Consider the following 14,142-nt stretch of genomic DNA (forward strand, 5'->3'; position numbering starts at 1 on the left):
TGATCACCCTCTTCCCATTAGGGTTTACTTGTGCAGATCTCACCTAGTGACAGGGGCTCGCACGTGACAGGAGCTGGGTTCTTAATCCACGGTTTGGAACCATCTCCTTCCACACTGGAAGGGTGGGGCTGGCGCGGGCTGGAGTAGGGAGCCTTGTGGATAGCTCGAGTTCTGCCTTGGTAACTCGCCAAATGTCAGTGGACCTGGGTCCCCTCCTCTCCCACTTGCATTGTCACAAATCGGGCAGAAACTAGGGAAGTGGGTCACCCGGGCGACTCCGGTGAACAGCCCCTCCCGCCTTGGTCGCAAGCTGTCAGCGCAGCCCCAGGCTTCGGCTCCCACTGGCGGCGGCGGCGTCTGCATCTCTGCCTATGGGCGGGCCTGGCTGTCGCTGCGTCGCTGCTCTGGGCTCGCCGCCGCCCTTGCCCCCGCGCCACCGTGGGTCGTGCGCTGTTGGCCCTCCTGACACCCCCTCGGCGGGGCCCTTCCCTTTACTACGGCGTTAGTGACATTCAGCTGGTGAGGCGAGCGCAGCCCCAGCTCCCGCGGCGCGGAGGCAGGGGCGCCCGCGGCTATCTGCTCCTCTCACCCGGGCACCTCTGGAGCCGCAGCCGCGAGCTCCCCGCAGGCCCGGAGACCCCCGACGGGACGACCTTGGCGGGAGGATCCCCGCCCCCACCCGGGTCCAGGAGCTTCGGTCCGCCCTGCCCACCCCAGCTCTGGCAAGGGTCGAGGACCGAGGCGGCGAGCGCGAGGGGGACTCTGCCTCCCTGCTCGTATATGGCAAAGTTTCTCGCGGCGCTCCTGGGCTGCACACTGCGGAGCAAGGGTTCCTCTCCCATGCTGGAGGTAGGTGGAGGGCGTGTCCTGCAGGGGCGACTGTGGGCGATGGCCTGCACCCCTGACCCGCCGCTAGGATCCCCACCACTTGGGCAGTGCGCCTCACCTGGAGGACTTCTGGGGCGGGGCCGGGGAGGGTGGCGAAGGGGAGATGGAATTCCTGTCTCCCCAGACCTCGTTGCGTGTTTTGTTTTTTTCTCTTTCCTAGTTGACAGGTGAGCACGTTTGTTGAATCCGAGTTTTGCGAGTTATGCCTTGCCTAACATGCCAGACACATTTGAAGATGAGCTGTTACCTGCTCATCCTTCCGCTGCCTACCTTGGCTGTTCTAAATTATTAACGGAAACAATCTTTCAGTCTAAAAAGGTCTCTACTGTCATGCTTGCTCTAACCACTCCCTTTCCCCAACCTCCAGCGAGGCGTAAACTCCGTATAAGTTAACTCATTTCTTCTGGTGTGAGGTACACTGGGGAAGGGGAGGGCTGTTAAATGGGATTAACCAAATCGCGCCTTCTGAAGGCAGGCGCACCTAGGGAGAAGCTAGCATCTTTGCTAGCAGCTGGCGCATCCTTGCGGGGGGGAAATGGCGGCATCAGCATTTTGTATGAGACCCATATGGGCCACTCAGTGGGGACAGTTCGGTGGCATATGACACTTCACACTCTACAGTGAGAACAGAGTACCCATTGCCTCTACCCACCCTCCCACCCCACCCTCTCTTACAGGCTACCTGACCAACAGGCCAGGACCAGAGGGCTTGGCTCTGGCCAGGTCAACTAGCCTTGCCACCCACCACTGTCTCAAAACCCTCCTGTCAGGCGGCTTCCGCTTTCCCTGAGCTGCCTTGGCCCTCAGTCGGCAGTTTCCAGACTGGCAGAGAAATAGACTTGGGTTTTGTTTGTTTGTTTGTTTGTTTGTTTGTTTGTTTTTTGTTTTTTTTTTCTCTCAGTCAGGCAGCGGGTCCTTCTGCAAGGAACAGCCCTAAATTCTCCGCGCCTTCCTCAGCTGCTTCTTGGTCCCCCTTCAACCGTTGCTATCCTAGGTTTTCTTCTGAGGTCACATGGAACTATTTCCAGTGGTTTTACGGCTCAAGTCCTCCAGGCCATAATCTGCTATGGGACGACGATTCCAGTGGTGAGGAGGAGCTTGGGAAAAGGAGTAGAGAGCAGGAAGAGGCAGGTGGAAATGCTTGCACAGGTGAAGCGCCCAGACAGGCAAAGTTTTCCAGGCTTGCCTGGCGCGGCCTTAGCCATCTCCCTCGCCATCTTCTCGAGCGCGCACGGTAGGCAGTCACATGTTAGGAGATCCATCTGGAGACATGTGGTGCCCCTTAACAACTGTGCTCTCTTTCCTTTCCTCTTCCTTGGGGCTGGGGCTTTTGTTAGAGATTTCCCAAAACCTCCACCGAGAGATCTTGGTGTGTGTATTGCCTTTTGGGTACACGTGTTCCTGCCTCCGGTCAACAGGTGCCCCACCTTGGTGTTTCAGGTCTATGGCTTCCCACTTATTCCAGAGGGGAGCTGAGCCCCCTCCCCCAAAACTAGTTGTGCTCGAACACACACACACACACACACACGCACACGCACACGCACACGCACACGCACACACACTCATTTAGTTGGTTGTTATTTTTAAACGAGAGTGGCTCCCTTGTCTTTCAGAAATTCCAGGGGAAGGGAAGTCCCTCCGCCCTTGGTAAGTCCTTACATCTTGCTTTCTGTACTTCTCATCCATCTGGGGTAGAGCTAAGGCTAGCATCTCCTCTCACTGCCTCTCTACAGACGGTTGAGTTATAGTTGTTGGCCGATTCAACCTAAAATGTGTTTCAGGCGTCGCCACTGAAGAGGTGCCCAAGGAGATGAACTGTTGCAGAAATGTACTGGCCTTCTAGCTATATACTCTTGCTCCTAAATGGAAGGCTGCGGGCCCAGCTTACTGCACCTGGGATGGAGAGAGATGTGGAAGAGAAATGAGCCCCTCTGAATATTAATTTCTAGAAAGTGCTAAGGTCCTAAACAAGTAAGGGCAGCATCTCATCCCCAAACACAGAATATTCTAACACCGAAGGTTCCCTTCAGTTTCGGGAAAGTCAGAAAAAGAAGTGAACATTGTTGTAATGAATCGTCATGGGTTTCATTCCAATGAGAACGTGGCCAACAATGTGGTTTCATCTCAAGGAGGCCGAGTCAGCTTTTCCAAGAGGGATTCTTCTGAGCTTGGAGTCTAGAACCTCTGACGCATTTGCAGTTGTTTGACAGGGGAGAGGTGGCAGGTTGTGGTTAAAAAAAAAGTAGTGAGGGCAAACGGTCACTGTGACTGCACAGAACAGCTCCAGTGTGTGCCCGGCTGCCTGCATCACCCGCAGAGGCCAAGCATGGGAGACACATACGTGTCACAACCAGAGTGTCTGAATGGCCATTTTGTTACCTTCTGTGGTCCTAGTGAAAGATAGAAATGTGTAAAACCAAACCAAACCAAACAAAAAAACCCAAGTCTTTAGGACAATTAAAAATATCTAGGAAAAATAGTGAAGGACACTAAGTTCACTTCAGGATCACAGAGTGGCCTGAGCACCAGACTAGCTATTTCGGAAGATTTGGGCCACACTCATGCAGCCCTTTCTGTATACTGTGATCTAGAAAGATAGCCTAGAAGCGTGCACGAAGGTGTCTCCCAACCTAGGACTGTGTGTGTGCCCCTGGCGTTCTATTTCCTTCGAGTTATGACACATGGTGAACATGTTGCCAGTGTGTAGCCCAGTCTTGCTCTCATCGTGTGATTTCTTTCATCCATTAGCGATGGAGCACATGTTCTAAGACTTCGGAGAGAACAATGCATTCAGAGGCCTTTGTTCTTCCATCTTCTATGTTGCTCTCTGCCCACTACACAGGGTCACTGCATCCTTAGTTCCTGTCATCCTTGACTAACCCAATGGAGCATCTTTAAGGAGTCACCTAGGTGAGGTGAACGCATCTGGCTCTATACAAAAGGAAAGGTCAAGTTCTTCATGGGTGTGGCCTCTAGAATTGCCACATATCAGATCTCTGTCTCTATCAGGATTGCTAAGTTGCCAATACAGCTTGCTTTTCTGCCCTACAAAATGCATGGTAGCGGTCTGTCATCATCACACTGCTCTAAGGACATAGTCCACACGATCTCAGCTGTAGTCTCGTGACACGGATAATGTAATCAATCGTAATTTGCAGATGAGAAAATCGAAAATGCTTTAAGAGAGCATAAATAATCTGCTTAAGGTCATTGTCATAATGGGTGCTGAAGTGGGGTACTAATCAAGTTTTCATTATCTTAAAGGTCACTCCATCTCATCCAACTATGGCTGCTTGGTGATTGGAACTGGTTTATGGGATGGTTCCTCTCAACCATCAACTTGACAGGATCTAAAACCCCCAAGGGCAGCTCTGGGCACACATATGAGGGGTTTTCTAGACTGGCTTAATGGATTGCGGAAGAAGCATCTTAAATGGAGACAAAATGGAGTCCACAGGCTGGGGCCCCAGGCTAAGTAAGAAGAATGCAAGTTGAACAACATCATTACTTCCTGACTGGGGCAATGGAACCAGCTGCCTCACCGTCCTGTTGCTGGAGTTGTCCCAGAATGATGGGCTGTACCCTCAAATAAGCCCTCCCTAAAGCATCTCTTATTGAGTGATTAGTCACAGCAACAAGAATAGTGACTGACATTTGTTTTACCTTTTGTTGTCTCCCTTCATTCCCAGATATAGTTTTCAAAAGAGGAAAAGATTAAAGATTCTCTCAGTGCCCTTACCATGTCCCCGTCAGCATGACACAGACTGTGTGTACTTTCAGAGATGTTCAAGGCCGGGTGAACTTTGAGAAATCACTTTGGGGAAGATTCCAATTTATTTGTGATGGATCTTTAGAGTCCCCTTTGTAGAGCACTTTTCTGTGTGCTGTCTCGTCCATTGGGGGTAAATTTCTCACTAGCTTGAATTCACTGTACATTGACTTTCCTCATCCCTTGCCTCCACCAATAATGCTATAGAATAAGTAATATGTTTTATGAACAAGAAAACCAGGTCTCAGAATGAGTCTGTGAATTGACCAATGTCACCAATGTCACCCACCTCCCAGATCTAATCTAGGAAATAAATCCTGGGCTTTTTGTCACAGCGCTTGACAGACACTTGCATTGACTTACATGGTTTCTTAGTCTCTGATGTCTCTCATCCATTCTGTCTTTTGTATTGAATTATGTTTCTAATATCCCAACTCAATATGGTGACCATTTAGTTGTCACAGATTCCTTTCTGGTTCACAACTCTATGCAGATTAGGTGAGGCCCACAGTCCTTCTCCACAGGATAGTGATGCAATGTGCCGTTCTTGACTCCTCTTCCTTTCACTTTGTTATGTTTCTGGTATTCTAGCAGTTTTAGTGTGCTTCTGTCCTCATCCCTGTTCTGACACCTTTATGCTGTGGCAATACCTGAGATTTTCTTCCTCTAATAGTCATTGTTGAAGTTTCATCTGTCTCCAATACTCCAATCCAATATCACCTCCAGATATTATCCCTAGACAATATCCGGCCTGTTACTACAGGTCTATTGAACAGTGTGCATGTGGTGTGTGGTGTGTGTGTGTGTGTGTGTGTGTGTTGTATGTATATGTGTGTATGTGTTTGTGTTGTGTGTGTATGTGTGTGTGTGTGTGTGTGTGTGTGTGTGTTCAGTTATGCCTTCAATGGGCATTACAGTGATTAACACAGAGAACTGAGGGTTAAATTAATTAATTCTCATAAAGCACTTAAAATAGCACTCAACACACACTAATTTATTGATATTGTAATGCGTCTCTTCAATATCAGGAACGATGCACTTTTCATTCCGTTGCACTTAGCATAATGTTTTGCATATATTTTTGCATCAAATAAATGTCTGACAGATCAAATTGATCTTCGAACCCTGTTGAGTGATTTTTTTTTTGCCACTATAGTTAGAATTTGTTCAAGTTCATAAGAAATTCAGAGTTAACAGATCATGTACTTTCATATCAATGGTCAGGCAGTGGTGTCTTTCTATGCTCTTCTCCCCGGAACCCACACACTCTGGAGAACCCTTGTTCCTATCCCCCTCTCACAGACTCTACCGTACCAGAGATCAGATTCCAGGCCAAGAGACCCATAAGCAGGGGACTGCAGCCACACAGCTCTCCAACTTTGCATTAGTATAAAGAGGCTAGAGATAGGAAGAGTGAGAGATAGCATTGAGCAAAGTGGGGTAGAGGGACTGGGGAGGGGGTATGGGGGTTGGGTGGGGGTGTCAAGGATACCACAAGAAGACCAAAAATGTTAACTAACCTGGGCCCATGAGGGCTCACAGAGACTAAACCACCAACCAAAGAGCATGCAGGGGCTGGACTTAGACCCCTTTTTGTAGCACATGTGCAATTTGGTCTTCTTGTGGGGCTGTCTTAGGTAGGGTTTTACTGCTATGAACAGACACTATGACCAAGGCAACTCTTATAAGAACAATAAGGGACTGGCTTATAGGTTCAGAGGTTTAGTCCATTATCATAAAGGCATAGCAGCATCCAGGCAGGCCCTTCTGCATCTTCATCTGAAGGCTGCTAGTAGAATATTGACTTTGAGGTAGTTAGGGTGAGGGTCTTAAGCCCATGCCCACACCTACTCCAACAAGGTCACACCTAATAGTGCCACTCTCTGGCCCAATCATATACAAACCATCACAGGGTCCCCTAGCAATTGGAGCATAGGTTGTCTCTATGTTGCCTGCTGTTGGATCCCTTTCTCCTAATTGGACTGTCTGTTTGGCTGTTTGTGGGAGAGAATGAGCTTAGTCCTACTGCAAACGGATATCACAGGGTGGGGCAGTACCCTAAGGGGCTTCTTTTTTTCTGGGAGAAGGGGAGTATTTGAGGGGAGGGACTTGGTAAGGTTTAAGGGTGGACTGAGAGGAGATGGGGGGTAAGGATAGGGTGCATTGGTGGCGATTGGAATGTAAAGTTAATGCGTAAATGAATTAATAAAACAACATAAAGTTTTAAGAATGCTAGAGTCAGCAAATTTCCCATCCAAAGTATCAAGGTTGTACCTGAGAGATACATGACTACCATGTGTTTACCAATTCTTTCGCTCAGTCCTTCATTTAGCATTATTAAGCACTATCTTTGTTCCAAGCACCCCGTGGGAGCCCTTCTGAGAGACACTCAAGCTGTTTTGACTATAACTCAGAGTACGAAAGGTATTTCGCTTTGCACACCGGGGCGCACTCTGTCTGCAGTTCTTTTCTCTGTGAATCAGTTCTTCCATCCCGTTAAGAGACAAACTGGTAAAGACAGACTAAATTGATTTCATGGGTGGTAACTCATAATTTGAAAAGGATTTCTGTGTTGGATAATGGATAATAAGATTCTATTTTTACAAAACAATTTGAGTTACCCCATTATCTCCGCACTATATGCACACATTATTACACTATCAATAGGAGATTCTAATGTTCTATCGTGGAAAGCCAGTCATCATGAGTAACAATATTCTCAAGGAAAAAAAAATGTTTCCAGGGTTTCAAATAACCAATTCGCCAAGTTACCTCTGATATATCCTGCTTTCCAAATTCCAAGCATTTGGGTAGAAGTTTTAGCATTTTACCCTGTGCATATTGTATGGTGTGGTTTCTCTCTCTCTTTTTTTAATTTTAAACAATGCTCCCGGATTTGCCTTTCTCTCTCTCCTATCATGTGCACGTAAGCAAGGCCATATTTGTGGATCTTTCCAGCTTTGTGTTCTTGTCCACTCCACCCTTTCTTTATGGAACTTCTACCAACCCTCCCAGCGCCTCCCTCTCGCTTGCCCATTAGATTAGTTTGTACATTGGAGTGAATCCTTGAACTCTTTTTGCCTGTTAAGAGACTTCTGCATCATCTGATCCACTTGGTCATTCTATTGGGTTTCAAGCATCTGTAAAAAAAAAAGTAAAAAACCATTTGGTCAGGCCGTCTCTAAAGTAAATAAGGTGGCTGTGGCTCGAGACTGGATGTGGGTGAATGATCTGAGGAGAGGAGTTTACTTGGAGAATAATAGCTCCCATTGCCACAGCTGGGCTTTCTATGAGGATCATTTGAATTCTAAGCTAATGGATGCTGGGCTGGTCCCATAAATTCACGAGTCTTATTCGAGGGCCAAATTGAATGGCGACCACATCTGAGCCATTGTGTATGCAAGGGCAGCTCAGCTTACCTTTGTGCTAGCTGCTTTTAAACACAGCACGTGGTCTAAATGTGTTATTTATAGGAATGTTTGGTCCCATTATGATTACATCTGTCTAATGGCTTCTCGATGAGAAACCATTGGATGACCCCCCCATTGTATTTTGATAAGGAAAGGCTGGTGTTTCATAGTTGCCAAATGGCCGGTGCTGGCGGCAAGTCCCAGGGAGCAGGGGCTGAAGCTTAACTCTTTGGTGCATCCTTTTGTTTGGCCCTTTCCACCTGGGAGTCGTTTTTTACTTTACTCAGCTTTGATCAAATGTAACAGGGCCAGTAGCGAGTGGCAGTCATGTTAGGAAACTTCTATCTGACCAATAGAATGGCAACTTTAATTTTTTTTTTGATTTTGTGATGAATAAGGACCGTGCTTTTCATATTTGGTGTTTTTTAAACATAGGCTGGGTCTCTTTCTCCAGATACCTGTAATTCACTAATGGTTCCTTCCAAGCCTCTATCTACACTTTGAAAACAAAATGGAGGCTATATTGTGCTCCCTGTGCCCACCTCAGACACAGTCCTTCTTTCTCTTAGAGTTTACAGGGGAAGTCCCCTTTACTTCTCTCTCTTCCTGTTTCCACTCTGGCAGCGGTTCTCAAACTGTGGGCCACAACCCCTTTGGGGGGTCACGTATCAGATATCCTGCATGTCAGATATTTATCTGCTTACCTCTGTGTTAGCTGCTTTTAAACACCATGTTACAATTCATACCAGTAGCAAAATTACAGTTATGAAGTAGCAACAAAATAATTTTATGGTTGGGGGTCACCACAGCAGGAGGAACTATATTAAAGGTTGTACCGTCAGGAAGGTCAAGATCCACTGGTCTCTGGATAGCCTGTCAGCGATGGCTATTCATTCCCCCTTGGATGTGTAGCTTCAAGGTTCATGCACTCTTCACTCACTGACATGGCAAACCTTGAGAACCTGCCGTGACCAAGGAACAGTGGGTTTGTGGGTGATTTCACAGCGAGTCATTGACGCTTTTACCCTTTAAGTCTCCGTTCTCCTCAGTCCTGACAATGCTGCTTGCAGAACCCTGTGCCCACTCATCCCGGCTTTCCCAATGACTTCTCTAGTCTTCAGGTCCTTCTGGCTGAATTCTGAGGCCGTCTACTGGGTGCCTCGCCCAGTTCTCTCTCTCTCTCTCTCTCTCTCTCTCTCTCTCTCTCTCTCTCTCTCTCTCATTAGCATCCTTGCACATCAGGTATAAAGTCTTGCTTTGGCGTATGGGACCCGCCACCCTCTGATCAACATGCGTCATCCTTCCTCCCGTCCCGGCTGAACCCTACTTAATGTTCATGACGGCAGCAAGGAGTCCTCCCATTTAGACTCCACGCATAGCAGAGAGCCTTAGAGCAGAAGGCTCCCTCACTCCTTATCTGGGTTACCCTCGTTGCATTCATCTTTGCTTTGTGCCTCAGTTTTGAAGGCTGTCATCACAACCTAGCAACGATCTCTGCCCCGTTGAGTCGTTATGAGGGTGAATTAAAATAGCAGCTGGCACGCGTAGCAGTCACTGCAAGTGTGATTATATTTCTTTACCTCAGCCTAAGTCATAAAGACCTATCAGTGGCCCAAGTTACTGTCACCACCTTGGTGGTTCTACAGCGCCCTGTATATTTCTTCTGGATCCTCCATGGTGCTGAACAGGAGAGAGGTGCTCCAATTGATGCTTATTTAATTTCAAAAACCTCCCATAAACTGTTGGAGCAGAATCTGGGAGCCAATTTATTTCTGGATATATTTAATTTTACTTCGCAGAAATGTGACAGCCATGTTTGGTGACTTGCCCTTCAATCTGTGGAACACATATTGCAACTAACTTAGGCTGTTGGGGTATAGATGATGGTGATGATGATGGTGGTGGTGGTGATGAGATGATGATGATGATGATGATGATGATGATGGTGGTGGTGGTGGTGGTGAGGAGGAGGGGGAGGAAGAGGATGACAATGACGATGATGATGACCATGTACTTATGCCCACAACTGTGGCGGAAACAGAACTTGGAAAAACGTGCAAATTAAAAATGCGACTTAAGTGAAATTCAGTCATAGATTGCAATATAATTAAATCCGGAGTGCTTCTTGTTTTTCAATTGCTTTGCAAACATGTTCCCCAGTGTAGGTCAAGTGGGGCAAAGCCATTCAGGAAAGTCAAAGCTTCACTCATTAGATAACTATTTTCCACGCTGTTAGCGAAGAATTCGGCTTAGAAGCCAGATTAGGTTACTCCAGAAGTAATTTACTCCAAAGAACTCTCACTCGGCTGGCTTCCCTGTTATGTCCTCAGCGGGACAGAGGCAGCAGTGCTGCCTGGCTTCCCTGGAAACTCCGTGTGGTGCCCAGATTTGCTTTCATGGCCAGTATTTGAACTTGACCGGAAGTCAAGTGCGGGCGGTTATAGTGAGACCCACCCGGCTGATGGCTACAATTGTAACGCTTTGAACTGCAAAGACCAGGCAGCAGGGGTCCCAAGCTGTGGACTCCAGGCACAGCTCACCCGCTTACAGGCTGCCCGCTGGAGGAAACGCTCTTCCAACTCTGTCCATTTCCATGACCAGGATGTGAAAGTGTCAGTGTTTGATTTGCTTCACTCACCGAAATGATGTAAGGCCCCAGTGGGTGTGGTAATAGACACCAAAGTCTGTTACGACTGGTCAAGCGTTATACAAATGCGCACTGCTCATTCTGGTCCTGTAATGAAGGGAGCAGACACCAAGGCTCCCACGGGGCATCCCGGGCACGCAGGGACTTGCTGCTGAAGGAACTGTTAGTGGTGGTATGAGTGCCAAAGAGTAGAGATGCTTCGACTTGAGAGGCAGGGCGGGGAAGATGAAGCAGTTTACAGCCAAAGCCAGGACTTCTGAGTCCAGCGGGCAGATGGCTAAACCGCCCATTGTATTTCTGAGTCGTTGCCTTGCTGTGGTTTGATGGCGCTGACAGCCTGATTCCAGGCAGTCTTGAGGTCCTACGGGTTTGTCTTGTGGAGGTATCTTTCCCCATAACGATTCTACTCGGTTTGAAGTGATTATAAATTCATCTACAATGACTTAGATCTCGTGGGAAGGCTGCAGGCATGGATGGGTCCCAGATAGTCACTGAAATTCAAATCTTGCCTTGGTTAGGATCTAAATTAATCTAGAAAAAGTGCTTGATTTTTAAAAAAAAATTTTTTTTAATGGCGTTTGATGTGTTATCCGGTCTATCCTACTTAGGGAAGCCCAGTGAAAGGCACAACGCAGGGGAGGAATAGTTTGCCTCATGGAGCTCACAGACATGTGGGGAGCCTGGCTGCCCCAAAGCTCCATTTTCCTCTTAGAAGTGGGTTCTTCTAATTGTGCACAGAAATCTAAAGGTTTGGAGGTAGGATCCACGTATGAGAGAGAAGGAATGCTTGTCTTTCTGTGTCTAGGCTGCCTCACTCTGTATAGTGTTTTCTAACTCCACCAACTTACTTGAAAATCCCACGATTTCATTTGTCCTCACAGCTGGATAGAATTCCACTGTATATCAGTAGAGCAGGAGAGGACCATTGAGGAAGTGGCCACCACTAACTTACAGCCTCATCTGCAGTGTAGCCTTCGCTGACTTGGGCTACGTGGGCTGACTCAGGGTCTTACATGACACAGTCTTCCCAGGGGACAACTTAAGGTACCTGGAGAGACTCTGATGTCCGTAGGGTGAACGAGGGGGCGAGGCAGTAGCAGGGCGTGGTTGTGAGAAGGTAACTCTTTTTCTGCAGCTCTATACACGCAATTGGTCCAGGCAATCCTGTTGACTTCTCTTTTCTACTCTGTTCCCTCACTGGGCTTCAGGAAGGGTTTTTGTAAAATCTAACCCCACCACCCCCAAGTCGTTCTCTATCCAATGAACCTGTTCTTGTTGTTCATTTAAGCCAAATTTCATGCATATTAAACTGTGTTGTCTAAGTCTACGGAATAGAAGAAGGTCTTGGCGTTAGCTCTTCATCCAATAAGGGATTCACAGCCACTACACGCAAAGAGCTCAAAAGAATCAAGCACTGAAGGATTAAATAACCCGGTAAAGACAGGAAAAAGGCAGTTCTTCAGAGGAGTGCGGGTCCAATATATACATGAAAACACTTAGCACTTTAGCTCTCAGGAAGATGTGAACAGAAGCACCAGAGCGTCTGTCTTATCCCAGCACCAAGGAAATAAATGGCAAGAAACATTGACCAAAATTTTGTGGGGGCAGCAGAAGCCCTCGTGCATTGTGGGTAGGATGGGGTTTACTGTAGGCACTGTGTGAATAAGCAGGGTCGGTCCTCCAAGACTAAAGACAGAATTCCCATATGATCCATTAGCATCCTGGATATATATCATAAGGATTCAGAGCTAACACACCGTAGAGATAAGCACAGCCCATTGTTTAGCATGGCACTGTTCCCAAGGTACAGAGTCATGGAGGAGTCAGCCCATCAATGGATGAGGGGATAAAGAAAGCATTATATAAAATACATATATATATATATATATATATTCATATATTATACATAATATATAGTTGTCATATATATTCATTCCACAGAGTGTTGCTTAGCCACAGAGAAGAAAAGAGACCATGTTATTTATGGGAAAGTGAATTGAAGTAGTGGTCATGTTAAATAAAATAAGCCAAAACCCAAAAGACAAATATGATGTTTTCTTATGTGCTTTCTAGACCTTTAAGAAATTGATAAATACATTGATTAAGATACACACACACACACACACACACACACACACACACACACACACGAAAATGTCTCAATGAAAGCCATTCCTTTGTACAAATTGTTAACACCAATAACAAGGATAAAGGGAAAACTAGGACGGCAGGGAGATGCTAGACACACAGAGCCACATCTGGACAGGAAGATACACAGACAGATGGACACATGGGTACTGGCTTCTGGAACAGCCAGGAGGACAATCCCAGGCCATGACCAGCCGTTAAACGAATCCAGAAACCACAGCGAATGTATTTCTCAGCTTTGCTCTCAGGCTTCCTGTGTGTTTGCGTACAGGAGACCACGCACAGAGGCTTCTCAGGGGTTAGCAAGCTGGCCTTGTTTTCCTTTTGAGCTGCCCTTTCGCTGCCTCCTCCAGTGCACGGAGTTTCTAAGAATCTGCGATGTAGCTGTGCAGGACTTTCACGCTTTCCCATCTCATTTTGCAAATAAATAGAATAGAAACCGGTTTCCTTTTTTTTTTTTTTTTTTACATGTATAAAGAAACAGGACATCTGATTTCACAGGCAGGGAGGAATGATTGGAACGTTTCCAGCCAGGCCCTGGGGAAAGCCTTAAAATCACCCTCTGCCTTATGGACTGTCCAGATTGTTTGTACAAATGGCAGGGGAGGGTGGGGGCAGGGGAGAGGGATTTGGGAAATGAAATGTTTTTGTGTCCAGATGCTGTGAGGACATCAGATGGCTGGGTGCGCCCTCCCAATGATGACTACTGTGATTTCTTTAGGAGTCTGTGTGCTTCGTGCCAGGTTTGAGTGTCCAGGCAGCTGGGCGGACCCTCTGGAGTTCCTCGGTGATGCAGCCCCCTCTTTCCCTGTGTTGGGTGGGCTTCTCTTGTCTCGCCCTGAGTTGCATCTGATTTTTAAATTGCTGTGGGTTAGAGTGACTGAGGAATAGGCTCTCCCTGAGCAGAGCTGATGGGCAGTAAATAATAATAATAGCTCTGTAGCATTTACAAAGGCACTTTACATTACTCTGTTAGAAACAGAAGAACTGTAGGGAGCCATTTTACCTTATTGCAGGTGGAAAAAACTAGGATACAGAGAACTGGAAAAATAATAGTTACTTAGAAAAGCAACAACAACAACAACAATAACAACTAATAATAATAATTAAAATTAATAATACTAATAATATACTTGGATCTAAAATTGTCCAGCCAGGTTTTCAGACAATAAAGGTAATTACCTACCTTCTAAAGCATGTCTCCTCTTTGAAAGGGATTTCTCTTTAGAATGGTTGCTGTCTGTATTTGTTTGAGGTGGGGGCAGGGAGCAGTGGAGCGA

At 46.8% G+C, this 14,142-nt stretch overlaps 1 protein-coding gene across 2 annotated transcripts in view; it reads left to right on the plus strand.

Moving 5' to 3' along the window:
- Window positions 1-493: 493 nt before the first annotated feature.
- Rasgef1b (RasGEF domain family, member 1B) overlaps window positions 494-14,142 on the plus strand; it is a 528,207-nt gene continuing 514,558 nt past the window's right edge. For both annotated transcript variants that reach the window (XM_087582081.1, XM_087582082.1), the window contains exon 1: window positions 494-849. In XM_087582081.1, the coding sequence (XP_087438207.1) occupies window positions 781-849 (69 nt within the window). In that variant the 5' untranslated portion in view covers window positions 494-780. The remainder of the gene's footprint in view (window positions 850-14,142) is intronic.

Source organism: Rattus norvegicus, chromosome 14 (assembly GCF_021556685.1).
Source record: "Rattus norvegicus strain SHRSP/BbbUtx chromosome 14, alternate assembly SHRSP_T2T, whole genome shotgun sequence".
In the NCBI taxonomy this organism is placed as follows: Eukaryota; Metazoa; Chordata; class Mammalia; order Rodentia; family Muridae; genus Rattus; species Rattus norvegicus.